This window comes from Numida meleagris, chromosome 1 (genome assembly GCF_002078875.1).
Source record: "Numida meleagris isolate 19003 breed g44 Domestic line chromosome 1, NumMel1.0, whole genome shotgun sequence".
Classification (NCBI taxonomy): Eukaryota; Metazoa; Chordata; class Aves; order Galliformes; family Numididae; genus Numida; species Numida meleagris.
Window position 1 is genome coordinate 107,451,919 of NC_034409.1, and position 28,000 is coordinate 107,479,918.

The following is a 28,000-nucleotide window of genomic DNA, read 5'->3' on the forward strand; positions in this document are numbered from 1 at the left end:
ACCAGAAGAGAATTTAAAATGAAGAGCTGAGAGATCCTATCTCAGATCCTTCAGCAAGTCCACTCTGACTCTTACATTTTCCCTTGGACAATGTGACTTGTTCTACTAGGGCAGATTGGAACAGCCTGCAGATACTTTTGCTTTTTTAACTACTTTAAAACAAAAACTCAAAGGTGCATATGTTACGAAAACAGGATGTCTGCTTTTGTCAGCGAAGATCACAAGAAGTTTGAGGTTTTTTTTTTTTATTTTAGCTGCCTCTTTCTCTTTCTCCCTCTCTCTCGTTTTCTTGTTCCCTCCCTCCTCCACCTTCTAATTTCTGTCAGCACCGAGCACAGCTAGAGGGAGAGAGGAGGAGATGGCGGTGGCTGAGACACAGCTGTATGCGAAGGTGTCCAACAAACACAGGAGCAAAAGCCCCTCTGCACTCCTCGAGTCTCTACTGGCCAGAGGATTCCCAGCTCACATCGCGTGAGTAATGTTTTCAGCTGCTTTTATACAATGAGAGGTTTTTCTTTTATCTACTTGAGTGCGGACAGCTTGCATTTTCCGTCAAGAGGACGTGCCAATTCTTGGGGCTGATGTCTCCATAGGAGGAGCAGGACTGTCTCACTTTGAATACCTTGTAGTGCATTGTGTCTTGATCTTATTGCTAAAACAACTTTCTCTGTATCCATTTCAAAAAATATTCTGTATAACTGAAGGCACACACTCTTCCACACCCAGAGTTTGAGAGGCTTCACAATGAGTTGAGAAGTTGATACCTATTGTTCACTCTTGGGACATATCCTTTCATTTTTTTCTACGTACCGCTGTTATTACAAGGAGACTAAATGTGGATGCAGCTTCTATCCAAAGATTTTTTCAGGCCTCGCAAAAAAAAGCTCTTGCTGGGTTTTGTCACAATAGACTGTTCTAAAAGGGTGAGCTTTCCTTAACAAGATGCCACATGAGTCTGTCCCTTTTTCTTTCTGTCCTAAATATGAATCTTGTTTCAAAAACATGTCCTACCTGGAAAATGTCAGGCCCTGTCCTTGGCAGCTCCATATGAGGGAGGATGAACTGGTGGCAGCGCTTCCAGTTGAGTTAATAAAAAAGAAACTTGGTGGTAACTCCTCCCTCAGATATGACTCTGGTCAGAAAGAAAGGTTTGGAGGTTTTGCAGAGCATTGGCAAACTTCTGAAGGGAAAATCTGGACACTGTGGTGGCAGCCAGTTGTGCCATGGACTTACAACTGAAGAAAATAAGTCCTTTCATTAAAATGTCAAAGAAGTCCTCACATAAGTGTTTGAAAAAGGATGTCAGTACCTCTGTAACCTCCATTTTGACTCTAGATTGAAAATTAAACAAGCTGATCAGGCTCCATTTTTAGGAACAGCTGGTGCTTGGCGAAGCATCTTTAGATGTGGTGCGCTCAGTTTAGAGGGAAGCTGTGGGTTCCTTATTCCTGGCTATGCCCAGTGGAATTTTAGCTGTGGAACTTAAAATCTGTCTTGTCATTTGTCTAGTAGATAGTATAAGTATGGTCATCCCAAAATAAGGACTATTTTTTATTCTGTATGTTATGTTCTTCAAATTGCCTTCAAAACATTTTGTTCGATGACTGACTTGGCTTTGTGTTTCCTAGGTCAAAATCGAGAAACAGTGAACAAAGTGCAATGCAGGTCAACATAAAATGGCAGAAAGTTCAAAAGCACTTCATTGATTTGTTTGTTTGTCCTTACAGACTTTAACACGTTGAAAATTTGGACTGCAGTTTATAAAACTTTTTAGTTGTTTCTGTAGTTCCTGGCTTCAAACATAAATTAAGTTCTGAAAAATTGCTCTTTTGTGACGTCTTGGCCTATGAAAAATAAGGCTCGTTGGAAATATTACAAAATTTTTCATAATGTAGGACCAGCATGCAAAAGCAACATTTTCGGAAAGAACAAAACAAAAATACTTGAGGATAGAGCCTGCCAGCAGATGAACATAATGAATATCTCATGCTTGGAACTGAAATGTGATAGCTGTTTTCTGCTTTAGGGAAGAACCAGCTTATTCTCCCTGTAAATACACTACTTCTAATGCAAATTTTAAATGATTTATTCCTACTGTTTATCTGAAAGAATTAGGCATATACAGAATTTATCGTATGCATTATCTTTCAACCTCCACTGCTCATCTTGGAAGCACAGGATGTCTAATTACAGCCTAATGTTTTGCTAACGCTGAGGGCTGAGAAACCCTGCTAGAAAGCATCCTATTACCAACCTATGTGATGCGATGAAAGATGGAAACAGACACAGAGAGGAGCATGGGGGAGCAAGGAGACGATGCTAAGTATCATGACAGGCCATGGCCTCAGGTCTCCAGTTGTCTAACTACTTTCATGATTGCACAGAGTCTATGTAAAGAAAAGCTGCCGTCAAGCTCTGCTTGTCTTTGGTGCTGTTTACAAAGAGCTTGTCTCCAAATGGGAGGAGCATCATGGCATAAAGTGATAAAACACTCACATTGAAGTGTAGCAGTAGGTGACAAAGGCTGGCAGTTCTAGCCAAGCAGCAGTAAACATTTACATTCCAGCAGGCTATGACAGGCAAAGCTGCATGGGGAGCACAACAACAACACAAGTTATTCATGTTCGATGTGATAGAGAAGGGAGAGTCAGCAGAGAGGCAGAAAAAAAGGATGCGGGAATATTCAGTCACAGAGGAAACAGGCTCACTTTAGATCAGCTAGCTCGTGGTTTTGGGATTGATTTGGCCATGGTAGTCAATTTATTTTAGAGAGAAGAAAGACAGAAGGTAGAGCTTGAGTGGAAAGATTCGAGTTAGTCTTCAGCTGTGCTGATCCTCCACTAAGAAGCCAAGTATGGTTGCACATGCATATATGCACATTTCATTGTTTTTAACAAACCTGTATGTAGTTTCACACTAGAAAGAAGAGAGAAGTCTGGGAAGAAGCAACTACAGCAAGATTGAGACTTGCTCCTTAATGCACTTATGGCACTCTAGTACAGGCTCAAGTGCCACGTGGATGGAGGGAGGATAAAAATGTGAGGATTAGGTTAAATAAATAGATGCCCTCAGGATACAGTAGTCAGAAAAGAGAACTTCAAGAAAGAAAGAAGGATAAGCAGATGAGGAGTAACTTGGCAGTTTTTCTTCCATTTCTACCATCTCTCATTTCTCTTCATGTAACTTCTGAGAAGTTTACAGGTGGATTGCAGGGCTGGAAATGAGAAGTTCATGGGTGCAGGTGCTACTTAAACACTGGGAATCCTTAACCCTCCAAAAACTCAGCATTTAGTCACAAAGACTCAGTCACATATAGGATGTCAATTACATTTTGAAAGCTCTAGCAATTCTCCTCTCTCTGGTGACCAGTAATAGAACCTGTGGGAACTGCAACAAGGGCCAGGTTGGGGGTTAGGAAGAGTTCTTCACTAGAGGTTGGTGGGCATGGAACAGGCTCCCCAGGACAGTGGTCATAGCCCCAAGGTTCTGAAGTTCAAGAAGTGTCTGCACAACACTCTCAGGTGTAGGATTTGATTTTTGGGTGGTCCTGTCTGGAGCCAGGAGTTGTACTCGATGATCATTTTGCGTTCTTTCTAACTTGGGATATTCTATCATTCTATGAAAAGGAAATATGAATCAAATTTGACCCCAGAGAATGACAGTTGCATAAAAGGGAGAAAATTGAGATATTGTATATTATCTTGGAATTAATTTGTGGCTTAGGTCTGGCTCTCTGCTGAGGTATGTGAAATCCTCAATCCAGAGGTTCAAACCCGAATATAAGAATATTTTGCTTAGATTGTATATGTGGACTTGAATCTGGCACTTCAATCCGGGCTTCTCATTAATAAAAAAATTTTCCTATCAACTGAGCAAACCTTGTTCTTACAGTGTGTGGAGGGAGAACTAAACCAACCCTAAGGAAATCTACTTAATCAGTAGGGGTTCTAAGCAAACATCTCCAAACATTCTGTGGATGTTCTGTGGAAAGGACAAGTTACTAGTCTTCAAGGAATTAAAGACATGCAGTGGAGCAGACTGTCTGGAGGGCTTCAAGAACATTAATATTTACCAGGAATTATCTTGTTATTATAGGTCCTGTCTGTGCTGTAAGATAGACTTGGTAGGCACAGCATGTCCATTCTTCTTTATTTTATTAAAGTCATAGAAAACAATTTTAATGTTTTCTGTTATCCTGATGAATCCACTTTGTTTTGTTTTGATTTTTTTTTCTAGGCAAAAAGCCTTGGTTGCCACTGGTCAAAAGTCAGTAGAAGATGCTGCAAAATGGTAAGCAGCTGTGATTTCTAAGGAGTGCTTTCACATTAATACTGACTGAAAACACTTGTTCACATGCTGATTCTGCTATTGAGTTTGAAGCTAGCTGCTTTTAAAGATGCTGCATCTGAATTAGGTTTGTTTGTTTGTTTGTTTTTCATTTTGGTTCATTCAGAGAAAGGAAAAATTGTATTTATACTAATTCTGGGAAGTAAGGTTATTTGCAGAAGGTCTGGGGTAAATCAAGAGCTGGGGAGCAAAGGGACTCCTGGGCAGAAGAAACTACTTTTACCACAGTGATGTCTCACAGGACTGGGGGACAAGCTGCTCTGGGCAGACACTTGTCCCCAGTTTTAAGCCCCCTTCTTAATTATGGTCTTGGCTGCCAAGTGGCTGCTCACTGTAATGGGGCCAGGCAGGCACTCAGAGCTATGTCAGAGTAAATGTGCTCCCTGTCTCAGCACAGTGCTTGTGCCTCATGAGACCTCATGGTGCACACCCAGGGAGACCAAGCAAGGAAGAGTAGGTGGCTCACATGCTTTCTCTGTGGGATATGTTTTGATTTTAGGTTGCACTCTCACTGCAATGATCCCTCCTTGGATGACCCAATCCCCCAGGAGTATGCTCTTTATTTGTGCCCCACTGGCCACTTACATAACTGCCTGCAGGAGTTCTGGAAGGAGAGCAAGCGCCAGTGTGGGAAAAACAGAGCCCATGAGATTTTCCCTCACATCACACTCTGCGACTTCTTCACGGTAAGGCACAAAAAATGTGCAAATGTCAGACAGTGACTACTGGTGGAACTGGACAACCTGGCAAGTCCCAGCCAACAGGCCTTTGCTGTGGTGCCATTGCTATAGAGAAGCTGCACAAAATCACTGCGTTAATCATACTATCATGTGAAACGGTGCTGCTGAGCATAATGAAGATACAAGCATTTTTTTGCACTATATTGAATAGTGTGGTGCCTTGCAGCAACTTGTCACAATTATGCAAACTAAAAAACATTAATAACGAATGCCGTGCCCTTGAAAGCGTCAAGTTTACAGGCCTGACACTGGAAGAGCTGCCTGAATTGTAAACCTCACCTCACACACCTCAGCTCTGTTTCAGGTAGCATGTTTCTAGGGATGAATGCACACCCTCTGGTGCTATTCTCTGTTCCTCAGCTGTCATCAGTAGATGACCTGGGTGCTTCCCATATAGGATGTGAGACTCGCTGACCTACTCCCACCTCTGCCTCCCACCCCAACCTCTCCCATTTCCTGACACTCTGCATCTCCTGTACCTGAATGGAGCAAATAGCTCTGCTAAGGAAAAAAACACAGTGTGGAACTGGAGCATCATTAATATCTGTGACTTTGGCTGGGTGGCACAAATTCCATCTTTTTCTATTTACTTCTTAAATTGCTTAACTGACACTTCTTGTGGAAGCATGGCTTCGTACAGTTCTTTAATTTGCTGTAATTAGAGTACAAAAGATTACAATTACAAGGATTCCGTATTAACTTTCCTATGTATGTTGCTCAGTTCTTGAACTTTTTACCAGAGTGATTTCAATGAAGACTGTAGGATAATAAAAATTCTTACTTTGATTTGAAGAGAGAAGTCGTGATCCCTGCCTCAGTTCAGATTACTTCAGATGGTAAAATCTTTTGCTTTTTCTTCCTTCACTTAATGGTACAAGACCCCATCTCCTATTATACCATCAAGACACTGTGCCAATCAAGCTGTCCAGTATTTATGATTTTAATACCAGGAATTTCAGGCATGTTTGCAGGTGTGTTATCTTTCTCAGGAAGTAATGCCCATCTTGTTTTCAGGTGTAACTTTATGAGACAGGCTGCCACAGTAGCTGTTGATCATGGGGAGTAAAGGACGCCCTTGCTCTGTTTTCTTTCAGTGTGAAGACCAGAAAGTGGAGTTACTGTATGACATCTTAAAGCAAATCTGCAACAGCTTTGCACAGAGATTTCCGCCAACTATTTCCCTATCACTACACTCATCCACCAGCTACCTTGGTTTCTTTGTTGGTGACAGCCACGCAAATATCCTCAAAGAGTTTGCTGTGGCCTTCTCTTCAGAGGCTTCAGCCCTGGCAGGTGGGATCAACATCAGAGGGAAAATGAATGGGCTGTGGGTACAAATGCTGAGACATGATAATGAAACCATCTCCCATGTCTCCACAGCAGTGTAGCAGATGTTTTACTGCTGAAAAGCACACTTTCCTCCCACAGATTCGAAAACAACATGGCTAGAGGAGCTTGATTTAGACTCTGAAGACATGCTGATTTTGTCCAGGAAGAAAATAGCTAAAAATCTTCATAAATTTATTCCTCTTTAGGAAATCCAGTCAAAGGTTTTACCTGGCAACACCTTTCAGGCAGCTGATGGGTAGAGCAATCCCTTAAAACAGTATGAGACCTTTGTTTTCTGGGCATCTCTGCTGTGCTGCTCACAATGAGTTTTGAAATGACCTGTGCTACTCAGAGCTGAGCTGTTACAAAGTAATTTCTGTGGGACTGGCTTCATTGGGGTTATTCCTATCTGGTTTTCTTTGCTTTACATTCATTTTATTAGGCCAAAAGCTGAAATATTTGTCTGTGTAACTTGAGAGGCCATCAGGATCAGGATGTCTAAGATAGAAAGAAGTCTATTCCTACCTACCCCTAGACCTCTGTACCCAACCTCTACTTCGTCTTTTCTTCATCAAGGTCCAGGGCCGTAATTGTGTGAGGGCAAAAACAAAAGAGAATAAACATGTTTGGAGGAAATAAACCAAATCATAACTATACCCAGTTCTCTGTCTCACATGCAGACTAGGGAAAACAGCAGACCTTTCCACTTTGGGGATGTTCAACTCTCTGTGGCCAGGCTGAGGTGGAAGGCGGAAATGAAAAACCAAAGAAATACAGCCCGTCAGGCCCGGGTTTTCCCTGGTGCTCACATAAGTCTGTCTCCTCCTGAATCTGAGGCCCTCATCTCCTTTCAGTGGTTGTGTGCCAGCTGGGGAACTCCCGCACCCCCAGAATTGTTCATCTGAGGCATAGCTAGGGCAAACATTGTTTTACACTCATACCACCAGTGAGTGAAGTGCTTTTTACATTCACAGTTGTCAGGGTAATAAATACAATAAGGAAACGCAGAAGTATATTTCAAACAAAGCTTGCAGAATAAAGGAAAGGAGACCTCTGTAGCCTCCTAGGAGCAGGCACTTACTTCCAGACCCTGGTGCAACAAGCACCATAAAAACATTTCCCATGACACTGGGAAACTTCACCCATCAGTGGAGACTGAAACGATACAGCCCTCAGATAGCTTGGTCTGGGAGAAATAAATTTGATACATGTCAGACTGGGAAAGGGATTCAAACCATTTGTTATTCCTCTCAGGTTAAGCTAAGGCTCCAATTCAGTCCAGATTTCTGAATTATTTTGGCATAATTAAAGCCATGACATCTGATAAAACAATTATTTAGTAAACTATGGTCTACTACTAATTACAAAGATATTTTCTGAATCACGCAAAGCATGCAAGATAAAACACTAAGAGCTTTAGATGGCCTTCCCTTTTAAGTCATGATGTAAGCTGGTTGTTCTATTCCTCAGACTGTCACGTGAAGCCCTGCCTAAAGCAGCTCCACCTTACCTTGGCTCACAAGTTCTGTCCTCACCACCAGAAGACTCTGGAACAACTCGCCAAATGCATTAACCCAGGGGAGACCTGCCACTGGGTAGCTGCTCTCTATTCAAGGGACATGCGTTTTGTGCATTACCAGGTACTGTCATTGGGTTTATTTAATTTTATGGGTCTGTAGTTAGAATATATCCTGTAGTCATCTTGTTTTGTTTTGTTTTCCATGAAAAAAATCAGTACGTGCACAGTACAGTGTTTAAAATATATGGCTGTTTCAAATATCTCTTTGGGCTGGAAAAACTGTATTCTTGAGTCTACAGGAGATATGTTTACAGTTACCTGCTTGACCTGCATGTCAGCAAGATCCAATTCCAAACTGCAGCAGAAGAACTCGTCTTACAATAAGCTATGAGAAAATAAAAGAGACAGGAAATGATGACCTTTGAACATTTGCTTGTCAAATGACAGCTCTGCAGTAAAATTCCATTCAGCAGAATTAATTTTTTTAATGTTCAACCATGATGAAAAAGGCACAGGTTAAACATCAGTGAGCAGGGCACAGTTCTCCCTGGTCAACTTCAGTTTACCGTACTCTTAGTTTAAAACAGTTAATATTTCTCTAGTTTTCATTTCCAGATTTAAACTACAGAACGATGAACAACTGCTATTTTTTTTAATCCAGATCAGTATATTGTTTTGTTTTGAATCACATATTTTGACTCGTCAGAGCTGCAAGTAATCACCGAAATATTGCATAATTCTTTTGCTATGTCTGCTTTCAAATATGCCACACTAGTTACAGGGAAAAAAGTAATATTATGAATACCACGTGCCTATTTTTACACTCACTGCTTATTCGTTGTTATCTGTCTGCTGAAGTACTAAGTCAGAGCAAGCTGTAGTGTGGGAAATGGTGCTAATGGCGGTGGCTGGTGCAGGTTTAGCACATGTTCCCTGCATATTGCAGCCCCTGCAGCCAGCTCCCAACCTGACCCAGCTCTGTCGTTCCACCAGACGCTGAGGGCTCTCTTCCAGTACAAGCCCCAGAATATTGACGAGCTCATGATCAATGCTGGGGACTTCATCTACGTCAACCCAACGCAGCAATCCGTTGTCAGTGAAGGCTGGGTCATCGGAACCTCGCACCAGACTGGGTGCAGGGGTTTTCTTCCTGAAAACTACACAGAGAGAGCCAACGAGTCAGACACATGGGTTAAGCACAGGTTGGTTGTGGTCCACTCCGCAGGTGCTGGGGTTTCATGGATGCTACTGGTTTTATGCAGCTGATGTTCCTCCTTGCTGCCAGCTGTGGGCTGCTGGGAGAGAGGTGGAGGTGAGGTGAGCAGAGGGTCCTCAGGGTCTGGGCGGGAAGACAAAATTTCTTAAGGGGAAATGATAGGACACATGCACTTGGAAACCTGGAATCCATCTGCTCAAAGGATGGCCTTTCTGTGCCCTTGAATAACCCAAACCACAGAATCACAGAATGGCTTGGGTTGGAAGGGACCCTAACTCCCACCCAGCTCCAACCCCTGCTGTGGGCAGAGTTGTCACCCACCAGCTCAGTCTGCTCAGGCCCCCATCCAGCCTGGCCTTGAACACCTTCAGTGTTTCTTTTTTTATCTCATTTCAGGAGGTAGCAAAACCAACTTGAAATTAAATGAATTAAATCATGCAACGCTTACTCCACCACCTTGTGCTCACCCTTGCTTTGTCAATTCAACCTGTATCAGCAGGCTTCTCACTGGCTTCCTGTGTGGCAAATGATTCTTGTAGATTAGAGCTATTTTTTCCATGCAAGAGGTGTAGATTTCATCTGTGCTAAGCCCTTAGAGGTGGAGAGGTGACAACCAGGTAGTTTTTCCTGCTTGAAGTTCAAACATCAGAAGAGTTACAACCAATATATGCCATCATATCATATAATTTTACTCTTATTTTTACTGGACAGATAAGAACTTGAACAAAGTGGTAAAATGGATTGTGTGTGTGTGTAAAAGATGTTGAATGGAAAATGGAATCTTGGTTGTCACATGCCTATGGACAAAATCCAGACTTAAAAATCCCTTCTATTTTTGTGTGCATCCATATGTTGTGTGTGCACTGCTTCTGTTTTTTTCTACAGGGAATATACTTTTGTGCCAGCTTCAAAATTTTTCACCCAAGCTGCAAATGAACCTAATGTTAGGCTGAATGGAGAAGTTCATAATCCTGTTATGTCAATGAGTGTAACCAATGTTCTTTCACTTCAGGTAGTTGGGATTTTATTTCTCATCTTTGCCATGTAGTTGTGCAGATATGCGATTACATAAAAGCATATATTAAATTTAATACTGTCTTCCTGGTTCTCCTTAACATTTTCATGTTATGTTGTAATGAATATATGTAGCATTGTGCATATGTTTACAGTACCATATCTCATAAATATTTTGTAGTATATGTAATGTGGTATTACCCTTGCCATCTTTCACAAAACTTACTTTTGCAAGAGCCACGTGTCCTTCCACCATCTCATGTGTGCTCTTTAATCCCTTATCTTGCTCAGATCTGTGGCAGAGTCACTGCTTGCCTGAGGAACACTTTTTGCAGATGTGCATGTCCTCAGTCTGGGCGTTTCCCCAGCCTCCGAGCTCCTCCCGAGCAGAATATCAAGACCACAAAACCTTAAACTCTGTTCTCATAGCAGTTAATCAGTGCCTTATGGCAGAAATGCAGCAGTATTTAACAAAATACATGAATATATATCTCATACCACTTCTTAAGAATTCCCTTCTCTGTTGCTGAAGATACACATCACTAACCTTGGTGTTGCAACAGTAATGCTGCAATGAGTTGCTCTTTTAAAAATTTTAAAGCTTTTGAGCTATTCTTCCTTATCTTTTCGTCTCTGTCTATGATCATTGTAAACTAACTACTCTGTAGTTAGAACATATTTGTAGCCCCATGCAGACTGAGGGAAAACATGGCCTCATATGAGACCTGGGCTCACTACTGACTTGGCCATACACAGTTGGAAAAAAGTAAAATCTCTGTTTTCATTTGGAAAAAAGGATGAGATTGGTGTTAGAAAAGAATATTATGACTTAAATCTGCTAGCTACTTTCCCTTTTTGTTTATACCAACTATACAACACATACTAATATAACTCCTTCCCACAGTGGAATTAAAAGATTTATCAGCACTATCTTTCACTAGAATAAACACTGAATTTAAATATAACCTGTAGCCCATGAAGATCAGAGATATTCTTCATTTGCCTTCAACAGAGAGCTAGTCAGGGTCATTATCGTCCTAAATATGCTAATCTGTTTTAGCAATTTCATTCTCTCCCCCGCTTTGCTTGTTATAAATCTCCTGAGACAGTCCTGCTGGTCCTTGCTCTATTGGACAGCATCCAGAAATACAGACTTTTCATGCAGGTTGTATATAGCATTGTAATGGAAAGCAATTTTTATATAGCTTTCTCAGAACACCAACCTGCGAAGAGGTGTGCTGGTGATGCGCCATGGGGAGAGAGTTGATCAGGTCTTTGGGAAATCTTGGCTTCAACAGTGCTTAACTGCAGATGGTGAGTAAGATAATGGGAGGTTCTGAGCAAACTTGAGCCAAAACTTCTTTACCCCAGTAATAAGTAGAAGAGATTCAGGCTTCTACATGTAGATGTAAATGCTGACACAGAAGAGTGAATAATGATGCACAGTCAGATACGACGCTTCTTTGACCTGCACCTAACCATCATTATGTCATAGAATCATAGAATCTTAGGATCCTTAGGGTTGGAAGGGGCCTTTAAAGGCCATCTAGTCCAAATCCCCTGCAATGAACAGGGACATGCACAGCTAGACCAGGTTGCTCAGAGCATGGTCCAGCCTGGCCTTCCTGTCCTTCTGTCCTTTATGTTTGTTTTGGATAAACACCACAGAACAAACAATGCTCTTGTACGATTCATACATGCCACTGACAGATGCACAAAACATAAAATCTCTACCATTAGTTACTCAAATGACCTGGTTGAGTCTTATCAGACACCTCCAACTTCTGTGCTCAAGTCAGCAACATGATCTGTTGATCATCATATATCCCTAGCCAAACATAGAGAAGAAGAGCAAAAGCAAACTGTGGTGGAAATGACATTTCAGTACAGTAAGAGCTGAATTCTTGGCACTCTCTATGTCTCTCTCAAAAAAGTATTTGTGGTGAAGAAAACTGATCCACAACAGGAGGTATGTGTTGGGAGGAAGAGTTAAGAAGGAAGCTTTACACTGAAAGACTTCTTTGCTGGAGATCTCCTAAATTATGTGTGTGAAACACATAGAGGATAATGAGAGTGGTAACTTCTTGTTTCATAATCAATTCAGTTCATTTTTCTTCAACAGAAATATTTTTATTTTCATTTTGGGATTGTTAAAGAATATTGATATCAAGAGGGTTTTTGTTTCATTTGAGTTCCATGAAGCCAAATTCTCATGATTTCTTGACCTCACAATCCTCCCTTCCTTTTGCTCCTTTGGAGCTTGCAGAAGAGGTGTTATTTTGTTAGGATTGATGATTTCCCAAGTCAGTGCTGTGAACTTAAAATGTGATCTCTTCGAGGTAATTAGTAGTCACTGGGGTTTTTAACAGGGCTCCAACTTGTTTTTATTTGCCAGCAGAGATATAATTCTGGGCTGAGAATTCAAAATGAATGGAGCCATTACAACGAAAGGCAGCCTGTGTGTTTTGTTGCTGCCTCCCTCACATCACAGCAAAATGTTCCACCTTGTTTTAGGAAAATACTACAGAGCAGACCTCAACTTTCCTTCCACCCTACCGAAACGGAAGGACAGCGTGAAGCATTTTGAGCACGATCCTCCTTTATCTTCCTGTGGTGTTTTTCAGTCAAGACTTACAGGTAAGGTGGATAATATCCTACTGCAACTTGTTTGGGTTTGGGAAGCAATCTTTCATCATCTCGCAAAGATCACATTGGCTTAGTAGTAGAGAAACTTGCTAGCAGCATTCTTTGTGGTAACCATTCTTGATAGACGACTGCTGCAAGAAATTGTTCAACAGTAAAATAGAGAGCAAGGCTGACTGTTCATCTTGGAGACACAGTCTGCCAGTTCCTGGCCAAGAAAATTAAAAGAAGGAAACTGCAGCACTACCTGTGCCCTGCTGGACTTCTACAAGAGAGCAATGTCTCATGCACTTGTCACTGAGAGAAAGGGCTGGCTGGAGGACACAGCTTCATGGTCAGCAGACTGTGGTCAGCTCATCACAGATAAAACTTCCAGCTGGGTGTTATGGGTTAGTCTGATTCAGTTCACTCACCAAAGTTATTTCTGCACCCTGAGAATGCACGTCTGATATTGACAACAGAAGTCTGGTGCAAATGCTTATCTGCTGTTTGCAGATTTTGACACACTCTTCTGTAATTACCTTTCCAACGCTTGGTTCAAACTTTTTTTACTGAAACGCTTTTGCAGTAGTTTCTCACTTATGGTGATTAGTGAAAAAGCACCTCATATCGCTGTTCCCATCAGGGGAAGCTCTGCTGGACCAGGAGGTGACAGTCAGCTATGTGTACTCATCTCCTGCCCTCCGCTGCATACAGACAGCCCAACATGTGCTGCAAGGTAAGGCATAAAAAATGAAAACGTCTTTGTCAAACTTCCATTAAGTCTCTGGGTGTAGCCAACAGGAGCAGGGAGGTGATCATCCTTCTGTATTTGGCACTGATGAGGCCGCATCTCAATTACAGTGTTCAGATTTGGTCCCCTCGCTACAAGAATGACATTGAGGCCCTGGGGCATGTCCAGAGTAGGGCAGTGGAGCTGTGAGGGGTCTGGAGCACAAGTCTGATGAGGAGCAGCTGAGAGAACTGGGATTGTTCAGTCTGGAGAAGACGCTCAGGGGAGACCTTAGTACTTTCTGCAACCACCTGAAAGGAGGCTGCGGAGAGGTCGGGGTCAACGTTTTCTCCCGAGTAACAGTGATAGGACAAGAAGTTGTGGTGATAGTGACCTCAAGCGTGCCAGGGGAGGTCCGGGTTGGATATTAGGAACAATTTCTTCTCAGAAAGAGTGGTCAGGTGCTGGAATAGGCTGCCCAGGGACTAGATGATCTTAGCGTTTTTTCTGACCTTAATGATTCTGTGATTCTGTGTGCAATTCCATGGTTATTTATTGCTGCATTTAAGCAGGGAAGGCAAGGCAGTTTTGTCTGGTAATACAGGCAGTAATAAACCTGCTGCCATGTGCACGATGTGAAGAGTATGATACCACTAACTCTAATACGCTCTTTAAAGTGGACTCTGATGTTATATGAAACTAAAGCATTTCACATAAGGTTAAACTCAGCAGTAGGAGCCGCCAACCAAATATGCACTGCTAGTTCTTTCAGAAAACTTCCTGAGCAAAAAAGCAGAAGTTCTCAGTGTTCTGAGAGATATTTGTCAGAATCATGGAAGATGGCTTTCTCCTCAGAAAGTTCACCTTTGCAAGCCAAAAGATTTTAGTTCCTTCATACTTCAAACCTCTTTCCTTCCTCCTCTTCTGTTCTCTCTTCTTCTTCTCACTGTTCCTTACCTCTCCCCTCCAATGGGTCTATCAAGGGTTCACAGTTCATCATCATCTTTACATCAGCAGTAGAACAAGTGCACATTTCTTATGGGAAATGGTGCAACCCTGTAACCTCTTTAGAGAATAATAAACAAAAGAATGGATCTTTTTACAACAGAGTTAAATTTCTGATGCTGTAGAATGATTTATTGCCCCACACAGTGTCACTGAACAAAATGTTATATAAAAATGGTTAAAAAAACCTTTTCCTTTATAAAGTTTATATGGATTGAAACATTGCTGAGGTCTTCTGTTCACTTCTGTACTTTGAAGATATCACAAGAGAACTCCAGGAATAACAATAATAATAGTAATATAGCTATAACATATTATAATAATAAAAATAGTGCAATTTTTTTGTGCCCTAACATTAGTCAGACAAGAATGTGTTGGCTTCATTTAAATAACATCATCCTCTTTTGTTCAACAATAAGGTTGCTTGGTTAATGAAAATATTACAGCAAACAAGGTAGAATGTACTTCCCAAATGTAACACTTTGAGTGTACCTTCTTCTTTTTAAGAAATACAGCTTGTCTTTGCAGGGCTTAAATTAGACCAAAAAGTCAAAATCAGGGTGGAACCAGGACTGTTTGAATGGACCAAGTGGGAAGCAAGCAGAGTGATTCCAAACTTTATGACTCTCGCGGAACTGACAGAGGCTTCCTACAACATAGATACAAGTTACAGGTAATTTCTCCGAATCTAGCTGTTAAAACCAGTTCTTCTTCCCCTGAGGTACTTCCTCCCTCTATATATGCCACAAACCATTACAGAGATTGCAAACAGTGGATGATGCTGATCAAATTCAAGACTGCATGACCTGTTCCCAAAGATGCATAGTCTTCTCTCTTGTGGCAAGAGTCAACCTTGTTGCTCTAATATGGAGACAATATGGCCATTTTTAGAAATGTGCACACACCTGAAGCTTGCATACGGCATCAGCCTTGCTCTTGTGCTGCTTTTGTATCCATGGGTTGAGAGAGATGGCCCCAACACAAGCCAGCTGTCCTTGTGATCTGGGGGGAGGCAGCAGGACAGCAGCGCTTTGCTTTAATTGATGCTCATGCCAAATCCAGTCAGGGAGGGTGTTGTTATGTTCTGAGTTGCACTATGCTCAGCAAGGATTTTTTGGGGCCCCCACAGCTCAGAAAGGGGAGTGATGCTGTTTCTGAGCACTTGAAAACCACAGAGGAGCAGGAAATGATTGGTCTCCAATTCACCCAGCTGCTCACTGTGCTCTCTGGGGCTGCTCTGTGTATGCAGTGCACAGCCAGCTCCAGGAAATTGCTCAGCTAATAAAAGTGAGCATGTCTGAGGTTTCCCACCTGTGTAAAAGAGAAGTGAAGAAACTTCTCAGCTCATAACATATTTCTTACAGCCAGGTGAGCATCTTCATTTTAAACTTCGTGAAAGAACAAAAGCTTTCCTTTTCTTGGGTCGTAGTTCATTCTGAAGTTTTTCATTAATTTTTTTCAGTATGAGGTCACTTGTCTCAAATTTCCACCCAGGACAAGATGCAGACGAGGAACAGTGGGAAGTGCAGAGGAAAGCTCTGCAGCAGTGCCTAATGCAGCCTTTAGGGCCCTCACAGCTCACTCAGGTCCAGGCAAAAGCAGAGAGGATGAATCGTAACCCTGCACATTTGATGCCACTTTCTTCCTGTCATGTACAGAGTTCAAAATCCTCTGGTTGCAGGGGTAGTTTTACCATGTTCACTCACTCCAAGGGACATCCTTCACCTGGGTCAAGTCTCAGACTGTTCCATCAGCAGATTTAACCTGGCCAGAATTAATATTAGCTATGATTAACAATTTAGCATGGGCCTGCCACATGGTTTTACCATTTATTTTCTACTTCTGCAGTTTGTGCTCCTATAATGTACCAAGGACTCACCAGTAAAAGTACACTTTGATATCAAACCTTACTACAAGATATTAATCTAATCTCCCTCCTGTCTATTCACTGAATAAGGAGACTATCAAATCAGCAGGGCAGTTGTTTGTAGAAAGAAATAAACATTCTGGATTGTGTCACAGCAGGTGGCTAATCTTATAATCACAGCCATGGCTGTGAACATCTCCAGCTCTCAGATTCAGAGGATGATATGAAAAATAGGAAGTGAATTTGAGGAGGTTGAATTCTGTTGCCAAGAATCCCTAATTTAAGCATCACTGAAGTGGGTAAATTTCAAAAGCAAGCAGACTGTTGAGAGGCAGGAAATCACTGTTGACCTGCTGACTATTTTGCTAGTCCCACAGCCCTGGGGAGGCTGGTAGGGCTCTCATCATTGGGAATTTGGCCTCCCCAGCCTCCTACCCTTGTCACCACCAGCCATAGTGCATCAAGGCACGGTAGGCTCTGCCACCTTCTCCCAAGTATGGACAGAGATGCATCAAAGAAGCTCCTGAGGAACCTTGGGATGGATCTGCTTTAAACAACCTCCACCATAAACTAGATGTTTTATTAAAGCATGGTTTTCCCTTCATCTGGTGCTTTATGAACTACAAGATGTAGGTATAATATTTAATGTGAATTGTTGAGGTATCAGTATGTCAGTCAAGTGAGGGGATAAACCCACATCCTCTTAACGAAGTGCCTCCTCTCCGGTGTGCTCATTCATTCATCTAGATTAACACGTATTTGTGACTGTATTGTCAGGGGAAACATCCCACTCTCTTCTCTGGTGCCGTCAGAAAGTTATGAAGAATATGTAAGCAGAAGCTCTGCAGCTATAAAAGAGATCGTCACTGCCTGCCCCAACAAAGGTAAAGGTTTCAGATCTTTGTATATTCTGTCAGAAACTTTCAGTATCAGGAACAGGCAAGGGTTTGTCAACAGAAGCACATTTATCATGGGTTGTTTGTATTGCACGGAGTTCAATGTAGACTTGTAGTTCTTGGCCTGGCCTGTACTAAGTCAGAATAAATACAATATATAGAACAGAAAAGAAAAAGCAAAATTAAACAGAAGACAGTACAAAATTACAAGAGTATATACTTTGATCATTCTACTTGTACCTAGGGATGCAGATCAGCATAAGAAAATTACTTTTCTGGAAAGCTGTTTGCTTAGCAAATACTTTTTCTCACTAGCTGGCATGTCTACAACACATTATACTTTTTCTGACCAGCACAGTGCACCCTGCCACATTACCAAAGATGCCTGCAAAGTCAGACAGCCCCCTACCAACCTTTCTTTTCTTACTATGGTGTTTCAGGTGTCATCCTCATCGTGGGGCATGGCTCCTCCTTGGCATCTTTTACCCGCCCTCTGGTAGGACTCCCTGCCAGAGAGAGCAGTGACTTTGCCCAGGTGGTCCGAAAGGTAAGAAGACTTTCTATTCAGCAGGAAGCTTTCTGTGTGTGTTCCTATACTTTCAGTATGGAGCTTTCTTAGGCAGTGAGACTTGTGTAACTGCATGTCAATACTAATGACGTTATCTCTCTCGGTACAAAGGGAATCTTGTGTAGTTTCAGCATAGAACTAGTGGTCAAGAGAAGCATTTTGTCCTCTTAAACAGCATGTTAGGAGATTTTCATTCAACCTCCATGCAAAGTCAGTAGGTAGTCAGGTAGCACCTACACATGAAAGGTGCATGGAAACTTCTCGCTCTGGCACGAGCCTCCTAACTAGAGAGTGGGATTAAGAGCCTTCCCTCTCCTCCTCATAGTGTTATGAGCACAAACTGCAGCTATATTCAGTAAGTTACTTTTTAAATTGTACATTTTTCAGGTCACTGCAAGTTCACAGCTTAAGTGCTCATCTACAGCATGAAGCGGAGAAGCCTTTTCTTGCCGGCTTCACAAGTGAGGCCTGTCCTTGAGACTTTGTTGTAGAGTTTTTTTGTTTGTTTTATTTGCATATCATCACCAGTGTCAGATTTTTTCACCCCGGTTTTCCTTATCATCTGCCTTGGTATTACTGAGAGGAGAATTCAGTCTTTAGATGTATTTTTACTACCCACAGTTGATCCATAAGGAGTGAATACATCTTGGTTTTCAAATCCAAGTGTGAGCTCAGGGTGATGGCACAAGCTCAGCTATTCCACCACAGGCATCCAGCCTGTTTTCAATTTCTTTCAAAAGTGGAAAAATGTTCCAGGCTCTGTTTTCAGAATGGTTGCAGAATCTGCTCTTCTGTTCTACTGCAAAACCAAAGCAATGACCCTGCTGGTAACTCCTGCTTGTATCCTTCCTTCCTAGATCCCTTCGCTGGGCATGTGTTTCTGTGAAGAGCTCAAAGAGGAGAAGAAATGGCTGATGGTTAACCCTCCAGTGAAGACATTAACTCATGGAGCAAATGCAGCATTTAACTGGAGAAATAGTATCATGGAAGATTAGAAGGCCAGCTTTGTCCTTGCAGCTGCCAAAACCAAGGTGAAGACAGCTTATGGTACAGCACAGTCCAGTGATTCATCTAGAAAAGCTAGAGTGGATGGGAGTCATCCTCTCTGAGTAGTCAAAGCACAGGAAGCAGTTTGGTGCCTGAACTTTGCTTTCTTTTCAGTAACTGAGAAAAAAAACATAGGACCTGGCATACAAGAGAGCAAATTCTATTGCTAAAGGCACTCTAGTAGACATTATTGCATCTTCCAAGACCAAAACACAGCCAGTTCAGATACAGTAAAAATTACTTGTTTCATGCACTTGTATATTTTCAGACAGGCAGAGAAATAGAGACTGAAAAAAAGCCATCTCCTATCCAGAGAGATCAGCTCTACCTAAAGCCAGTTGGTTTCCTGTTGACTCCTCCAGTTCTGCAAGAACACCATACAGACAACATGTTTATCTCTTCTACAAAGTGGGTTCATTTTCCACCACAGCAGTTCTCCTGCTCAGTGTTTCCACAGTGATCTGTGTTGCAAAAAGGGTTTTCCTTCAGAGAAAATCGAACCAATTGCTTTAGTGTTACTGGGGCAAACAAAGATTCCCTGTGTTACTGTACTGGTGACAAAACCTTGATGTGAGCAACTCTAACTGCTGAACACTTCCTGAGATGGCACTGGTAGGACAACAGCTATGCTTTGTGCTGTTCTGTGCCCAATCACATATATGGTGACAAACTGACAGATGCGTTGTCTGACTGGTCTCTGTAGCTCTTTGCTTGGTTATTTGTTTGATTAAAGTGTACTCCCAACATTTTATGCACAAACAGGAATATGCCTTTACAGGGCCATGTCAAGCTTCTTATCCAAATGATCCTCTCAGATAACTGCCTCTGGGAAAGCATAAGTTTTTCTTTCAAGGAAAGGAGAAAACCTGAGGCTTCACTTTCTGTCTTTATATGACTAAGAAAACGGTCTTGTTATCACTCTTGTTCTCCCTCTTCTTTCTTGATAGATCTTTCTCGACACCTCTTTGCACATGTGCCTATAGCATGAGGGCACACAGTGGAGCCCATCCAACACCTGAGTTGTGGGGCATTCACCAAGCACCCTTAACAGGAGCATGGAGATCTCCTTTCTCAGTCTTGCACCTGAAATTATTCATTTTATCTTCCCAAATCTGGCAAGGGTGCTTGGGCTCCTGTTTTTGTTAACAGTTTTGGACACCAAGGGGTCAGGAGTGGCCTGGGATGAGGACCTGGCCCTGGGCATATCATTCTCTGGTGCTTCCGGCTTCATTTTAGTCAAAGCATCAGCTGCCACTTCATGGTTCTCCCATGGGGTCTTCCTCTCTGTGAATGCCATTGTTTTGGTGAGATTTATTCTGATTTCACCAAGTGATTGCAAGCCGTACAACAGGTGCAACTGGAGAAGATGTGAGGCCAGAGCTGCCACTGCAGGCTGAAGCCCCAGTGTAAGAGGGTGGTGCCTGGGGCTCCAACTGAGTATGTGTAGCACCAAGGTTGTGATGGTGTTGGCGTGGGCTTCTGAGTTGAGCTTTTTTCTAGCAATACAGCCTCTGGATGGAGAACTGGCTCTGTTTTAACACATGGGAGCAGCTATTCTCTTTTTGCCCCAAAGACAGCTGGAGGGCTTCTCAGCCTGTGTCTCAGGCCTCAGCGCATCTGCCTTGGGGCGATCCCTCCTCCCTGTGTGAAAAGAAATGCAGGCAAATGGCAGGCTGGACCTTTCTCCTCCAGTGCAACACATACTTGTGCATGGCATAAGGGGGGAGGCCTTGTACTCAGTGGCACATCCAACAACACTGTTTGGAGCCAAATAAAAGGCCAGGTGAGGATAAGGATGGGCAGGAGCAATGTTAGTGCTCTCAGTTCATGTGGCAAAGGAAAAAGCTCACTGCTGAAATGGCACCTGTACCTTCCTTTAAAATGATAAAACACAAAACAACACCTTTCTCTTCATCCAGCAGCATGAGATGCATTTTCCGTGTGGCTCCACTGGAGCAGTGACCTGCAGGTATGGTGTCTTCCTGTTTCTTTGAACAGTTCTCTTGTGCTTTTACCACTGCATACAACATACCAAAGAAATACTTTACTTTGCTTTTCACACCTCTCCACCTGCAGAATACTTCTAACAGACAGTTTATTACTCTCCAGCCCTATCAATGTTAGTAAGTTCTTATCTGAAAGAAGTGTGTTGCAGGCTGCTTGGCAGGGCAGGTAGGGGCATGGGGGTAGAATTCAACCAGTTTACCCAATTCTGACATGCAAAGAGCCCTCAGAGCACTAACACCCCCATTTGCGAACCAAATATGCTTGGTAGGAAGGTCATTAAGACATTTGAACAACAAAAAAAAGGACAGTGTATTGTTTTTCACTACACATGCACTCCAATAATTTTGAATTTGGAGAATGCAGTGAATTAAACTTCAGAGCGTGTGGGAAAGAGGGTTTGAGAACTTAAATATTTTTCTTGTGGTGTTTTCTAAACCACATACTGCACCGCTGAGCCGATGAGAAGAAATGCTTTGTTGCAAAATACTCTTTAACTTATACAGACTTCTTTATTTCAACCATTGAAATTAACTGAACAGAGTGAACAGGCAGCAGAAATGGCAACTGTATCCCAGGCTCAATAAAAGGGCAAGGACAAGCTTTTCTATTCAGAAGGTCTCCCATTTGAGCTTTCCTGAGACCCCATATGAGCACAGACTCACTTCCAAAAAACATTTTGTAGGATCAGAAAATTATATCTTTCTTCTACAACCTACAATCTAAGAATCTACAAGGATTTTATTTGTAAAAACTAGTGCTCAGAAAGGAGACAGAATTCCTGATGGGATGCATTCATCATATGAAATGAACTGCTGAACACAGGTAAAATGAAGAAAATGCCCTCAGAAGCTTTGGATTTTTTTTTTTGTAGTAAGCAAAAGAAATGGAAAATCCCTTTGCCGTTTCTTGGTTTTTATGCAGCTTCAAAATTAGATATTACTTTACCCCATTGTAATTTTCCTTAGTTGGATCTATTTCATTACATAGTTGTGTACTTTAACAGATACTTCTAGTAGCACATAGAGGATTTGAATGTTTTGCTTATTTCTTAAAAACTGAACATGTAAATTCTTTTCATAAAGACGTACAGTGAAGTTAATCTGTGGTGACACCTTGTGGGAAAACAAAACATCAGCCTCACATGCCTACATAGGATCTTTAGGTGTGATTGAAGGAAGGGGAGGAGGGAAGTGACATATATTGTTTTTCAACAAGAATGAGGAGCACTCAACTAATCACTCCTCCCATACTCTTTCAAAAGACAATAACAAAGAAATTAATCATTTAATAATGATTTTAAGCACACAACTTGAAGAGACACTTGAGTCTAGTTCTTTGGAAATGCAGGAGAGGAGCAAATCTGTGGTGTCTGTCCTGATTTTTCCAAAGCCTTTTGCCAGCATTGATATTTGTTCAAAGTGAATGTGAAAATCTGTTGACTCAGAACAGTAGTTATTTCCGTTCTCCTTGCACCATTTGAAGTCATCAAGCATTGATTAAAGCAGTCAGGTAGATTTTTGACTGTCTTGGAAGATTTATTACTGAAATACTCTGGAGCACAGGGATAATTTTTGAAAAGATTGAATGCAGCAGTTTTTGGTGGATCTGTCCTTCATCTTTTAGTGCTTTTATTAATGGATGATTAAAAATTAAACTGTTCGTGCCTCTTTGGACTTGGGAACAGCAAAAAAGCTTTGAACAAACAGAATATTGTTCTATGGTGCATAGGAAGGAGTTAGTGAATCATCAAATTTTACAGTCCAGCTTTTTGTGGAGATCTGATACCTGTCACGAAGGGTCTGGAGAGGCCATTTAACTCTAACGTCTGGTTTAGGACTGTGTGTAGTGTCTATATCCTTCAGCAATATTCTGGCTTTTAACCGTAACATCAAAGTAATTACTGCGTGAAGCTTGAGAAGCTTATAACTAGTCTAGGATTCGCAGTTCTTATTGTTTCTTCCACGTCTTGTGGAGGAAACCTCCCGGTGGGTCTTGCAGACTCCCTCTTTGCCTGAGCCCAGGACTTTTTCTGCGAAGCAAATTCCCAGTAGCCTGCTGTGTTCAAAAGTAGCTTCAGCATCTTGTGGCAGCAGTAACTGTCCATTCACCTGTTCTATTCCATTTCTGCAGTTCACAGAATCATAGAATCATAGAATGGTTTGCACTGGAAGGGACCTTTAAGACTGGGACAGCATAGGCTAGTCAATCCACTAACCCATCTGCAAGGCCATGTCCACTAAGACAGATGTTCTCAGATCTCTTTCAGAGCCTGCCAATCTTGTTTTGATATTCTCACTCTTTACTTAAGCTTCTGTACTGCCCAAAAGGGAATCAAACATCCATATTTTTATCTGCATTCATTTGGTAGGTTTGCGTTTTAACATGAACCTTCAAATCTCTGGCCCCAATTAAGCAATGGGCCAGAACAGTTCGGATGACAAATAGAGAAAGCAGTTTAAAAGCTGTGGTAAAGTCCAGAACAGCCCAGTCTCTTTTGTGAGAAGGCAACATAGGAGCACACTCTCCAGACTGGCCTGGGAACAAAGACAACTGGTAGGTTCATTGGGGCTTATCTTGGAGATCAGGCCCAGTGGATGACTTATGGGTTCGTCCTACCTCATTTTGTGCTACCATGACAAACTCTCAGGTTAAATAATTAACTTAGTGGCTATTTCTCCATGCTCTTTTCAGTTGAAGGGGAAAAAAATTGTGGGCTCCTGCCAGAGGGAACTCATGAGAGCTTTACTGTCCTGAGGCTGATGGGGTGGGAAAACCCTGCAAGAGAGCACAAGGCTGTTACCCTGTGCCAACATTTTACAAGCCAAGAATGTCTTGTAGCACAAAGTCAGCGTGGAATACCTGTGTAGACATAGCCTCTGCATGCTCTCTTGGAAGAAACCTGTGCAAAACCTCCAGCTAGCATCTTCCTGAGCTTCCTTTTACTCTTGGTAAGGAAACTCAGGATGCAGCATCTCCTACCTCTAAGGACACAAAAAATAAAAGCAAGAGCATGATGATAAAAACATTCAACCCAACTCCCCCAAAGGTGCCTCCTTAATGGAACTATTTGTGTAATTAAATGTTTGGAAAACAAGAGCTTAAATCTGAAGCACTTTGGTGCTCATATTTTGCTGGAGGAGAAAAGCAAATAGAGATGCTGGTAACATGCAAATATTTTCTAATCCGCAGCAGGGATTTCTGTTGCAAATTTGTTTATGTAAATCACCAATCCAGTTTTGACAGTACACATTAAAAATATAATGACTTTATTTCTATCTTTTAGAGCTCATTTTACCCTGTTTTTTTTTTAGCTGCTAAGATACCATTTCCCAGGTGTCTGTGAGGTTTCTCTTGTTACCTGTGGGCTTGAACACTGAATAAATAATACACAAAATGGAAACCATATGCAATATAACCTATTTATATTAAAAGCTTATTCAAAATAAGCTTGTTGAAGCATCAGTCCTTTAAAAAATACAGTTAGCTATATGCATTTAAGAAATGGGGCTTTATGATCACACAGAGAACTTGTGTCAGAAATTGTTAATTTACTATACCTCATGGCGTTCAATTTAACATCATCTGCTACACCATTGTACTTGAGGAAGGTTCAGAAATTGTACAGCACTTGAAAGTAACTGTGCTATTTTAAAAGCCTCTGAAGAGCCATTTGTGTAAATGCCTCTGCCAGTGAAAATCTCTGTGATTTTGTAGATTGGAAAATGCATCATAAACAATTGCTCTCCTTCATGAATGGAGCCATGCCATGTATTCTGAAGAATAAGGAATGTACTTACAAATTTATTTTATGTCTGTGTTTCTCATTTTATGTACACAACAACATTTCAGATTCTCTAGTTTTCTGTGCTCTTCTGCAGGGATAAAAGGCGAAACACCATCTTCTTTGCTATAGTTTCACTTTTCACTTGCCCACATGGTTCAGCAGTGATTTGTGCAGAGATCTTAGTGTCCATGCCAAACATGGATAGACACTCTCAGCTTAGAACAATGCTGACATTTTTGACTTTCATTAATAATAGCATCAATTAGCTCAGGCACAGCTTGGTACTAATGTGGCTACTACTTTGGAACCTTTATTACCTGCAAAGCACTCTAGCATTCTTGGTGAATATAAGAGTTAACACAGCCTTTCTGAAGCCATGTCCGGTTAAGTCTCTTAGGGAAACGTGTTACAAATAGTGTCTTTGCTGAGCCTACTGGCTGAACAGGGAAGGCCACCAAAGACCCTTTGAAGAGGACATCACCTTTTGGAGCATGTATGTGGGTAAATTGTTGGCAGTCTTTTAATACTTCAAGGGGGACTCATTAGAAGGAGAGCAAGAAACCTTTTTCAAAGGCGTGTAGTAATAGAACAAGGGATAACAGTTTAAAGCCAAAAGAGAGTAGATCAAGATTAGATATAAGGAAGAAATTCTTTACTCTGAGAATGGTAAGGCACAGGCACAGGCTGCCCAGAGAAACTGTGGATGCCCTGTCACTGGCACTGTTCAAGATCAGGTTGGACTGGGCTCTTGGCAGTCAGGTCTGGGGGAAGGTGTTGCTGCCCATGGCAGGAGGGTTGGAGCTAGATGGTCTTTAATGTCCCTTCTAACTCAAACCATTTTTTGATTATATGCAATTATAAAAGCAATTTCATGCCTCCTTGCATTTTTCCCCTAACATTTGATTTCTAACATTGTTTCTAATTTGGTAAGATTCTCCAGGTTGAATATGTTTGAAAAGTAAATGGCCAGTTAAAAAATAAATAAAACAACAACTACAGCAACAAAACACAAAATGCCTTACTTTCACTGTTTAAAAAAATACTGGCCCTTGAAAAGAGAAAAAAAAGAGCCCCTAGAATAGAGGAAACATGTGTGCTCAAATTCTACTGTGTGTGAAGGCTTTTTAGGAGAGGAAAGGCCCAGATACTGCAAGATTTCCCTCCTGCAGACCCTCAAATTTAAAAGGAAGTTAGGATTTATAAAATTAGGCAGAAAGTATGTTTCCTACAACTTGTGTCTATAGAGCATACCACCCTGGAAAATTAATTTCCTCTGGATAAAGTGGATGAAAAAGGAAAAATTGAATGACTTGATGTTTTGTGTTTGTTTTTTTTTCCTCCAGTTGTAATTAATTTAATTCTCCAGCTGTGTTTTTTCTCCAGTAAATGTAAAATAGGCATCTCTCTGAAGGAATTTAAAATATTTGCACTTTCAGGAGGAAGTAGGTGTGCTCCAGACTTTCTTGGTCTGAGATGAACTTAGAACTCCAGGCGCCTTGTTTAGCTGCAGTGAGCTCTCTTGATGAGCTTCCTTCATCACTGTGAAAAGAGTCCCATCTCTTGGGAAGATACAGCTCTGCAAGTGAAATATGACTGGGTTTTCTGATGTTTTCCAAGGCACGTGCTGTGTAGATACTCTGAGCACCATTTTTTTTTCCCCACAAACATTCAGATTTGGGAGAGCACTACTGACCTTTAACCTAAATCCCACGTTGGCTTATGTGTCATTGATTTAAAGGTAAAAGGCTGGACATCTAAAACAATATTAGAGGCACTGGCTAAAAAGAATCCTTGTGCTGCCTTTGGAGTAAGTTGTCTGAACACTGGAATAATAATTTGAGAACAAAAAGCTGCATGAAAATCTTCAAAGCCTTAAGATCAACATCATATTCTTGTACTCAGCACACTATTCAGGAAGAGGTCTCAAACATGACTACTATTGTCTTTCTTCATTGCTGAAAAGTGAAGAGGCAGAAGGATGAGAGGGACTAGCACACCTCAGTGCAACAACTTTTGGTGGAGTATTTCTCTCCAAAATAGGGATGAAGTAACTAATATTAATGAGTTTACAAATTATCCGTAGGGTATTTTTGAAAGTTACACTGAAATGAAATGCTTTCTTCTACAAAAGCACTGGTTTCCTAAAGGAGTAAACCATCTTCTCAGCTGCCCTTTCTAACCCAGAGGCTTCCAGATGTTCTTAGCTGTATTCTAGCCAGTTTGCACTTTTCGCAGCTTTGCCACTGGAGGTCACTAACGTACTAATAAAGAGTACAGCACTGAGCGCTGAAGAGGAAAAGGTAATTTCATAAATCCTTCAAGAATTAACTCTTCTTAAACTGAAGATTACCTTAAAATGGAATTGAATTGGGAAATACATTATGTTGACTTTTCTCAAATTTACAGTAAAATATATTGAGTAAACAGCTGGTAAACTAATGATTCGTAAGTTTTTATTAAAAATAAAAAATTACCAGCCAAGTATGCTGGTATTGTAATAATCCAGCACTTCTCTTCACCAAAGAAAGCCAAAAGAGGAAAAGACAATCACCTCTAAAAATTATTATTGAAGTCACAATGCTGTGACAAGAAATTGCAAAACAAAAAAGACATGTAAGACAGGAGGGAAAAGTTTGCATGCAAAATTTCTCACTATGGCATTTCTGATGGGCGAAACATTGCAGGAAGAAGTAATAAAGTCTATTTATTTTGTGTGACTTACCTCCCTACCCCCACTTTCTATTAAACCATATTTATCAGTAACTTAAACTTCTTGGCATATCTTTGCTGGAGTTGTTGAGTTGTAGAGAAAAGGAACTTGTTAAAAGTTTTCCTTTATTTTCCCCCAAACTAAAATTTATGAATAAAAAAATATTCAAGTCCTGTTTCAGCAATGTCAGCTCAACATCTCTTACCCTAATCAGACCCAAACCAGTTACGTTACTTCAAAAGCAAACTACTGCAAGCCAGCAACTCTCTGCCCCAAACTCCAAGCCCATCAGCATTCATACCAATATTCTCAGAAGGAAGTCAATTAAACAGATGCATCTGTTAATGATTAAGGTTTTGTTTACATATTATCAGGAAAAGAATGTTTTGGAGCAGCTTTTTATCACCTGAAGAAAATATATGTCTGTAGCATATACTGCTTGCACAATATTTTGTGCAGCTCTATCTTGCTCTTTACTTTTAACTTAGTATTTATAGGATGCCATTTGATTCTGGTGGCTTCTAGAGGCCTCCTTCAGCTGATATCTCCTGGTAGCTCTCTTCTGATTGACATGTTCTTGATTTAAAAGGAGCTAC

The 28,000-nt window shown here is 41.3% G+C and overlaps 1 protein-coding gene across 2 annotated transcripts; it reads left to right on the forward strand.

Annotated features, from left to right (window-relative positions):
• Positions 273-26,008, forward strand: UBASH3A (ubiquitin associated and SH3 domain containing A). 2 transcript variants are annotated; one of them, XM_021406390.1, is made up of 14 exons: positions 273-471; positions 4,237-4,290; positions 4,847-5,033; positions 6,182-6,380; positions 7,887-8,056; positions 8,929-9,137; positions 10,037-10,163; positions 11,371-11,479; positions 12,680-12,802; positions 13,434-13,526; positions 15,054-15,198; positions 17,170-17,276; positions 17,729-17,835; positions 18,714-26,008. In XM_021406390.1, the coding sequence occupies exons 1-14, from the start codon at positions 359-361 to the stop codon at positions 18,849-18,851; spliced, it is 1,881 nt and encodes a 626-aa protein (XP_021262065.1). In that variant the 5' UTR covers positions 273-358; the 3' UTR covers positions 18,852-26,008. The 2 variants fall into 2 exon arrangements, with proteins under 2 accessions (XP_021262065.1, XP_021262069.1); XM_021406394.1 differs by lacking the exons at positions 8,929-9,137; positions 10,037-10,163.

Coding starts and splice junctions, on each gene's coding strand:
- UBASH3A (XM_021406390.1), top strand. CDS start 359: ATGGCGGTGGCTGAGACACAGCTGTATGCGAAGGTGTCCAACAAACAC. Junction 6,381..7,886: donor AGAGGCTTCAGCCCTGGCAG/GTGGGATCAACA, acceptor TCTATTCCTCAG/ACTGTCACGTGAAGCCCTGC. Junction 11,480..12,679: donor ACAGTGCTTAACTGCAGATG/GTGAGTAAGATA, acceptor ACCTTGTTTTAG/GAAAATACTACAGAGCAGAC.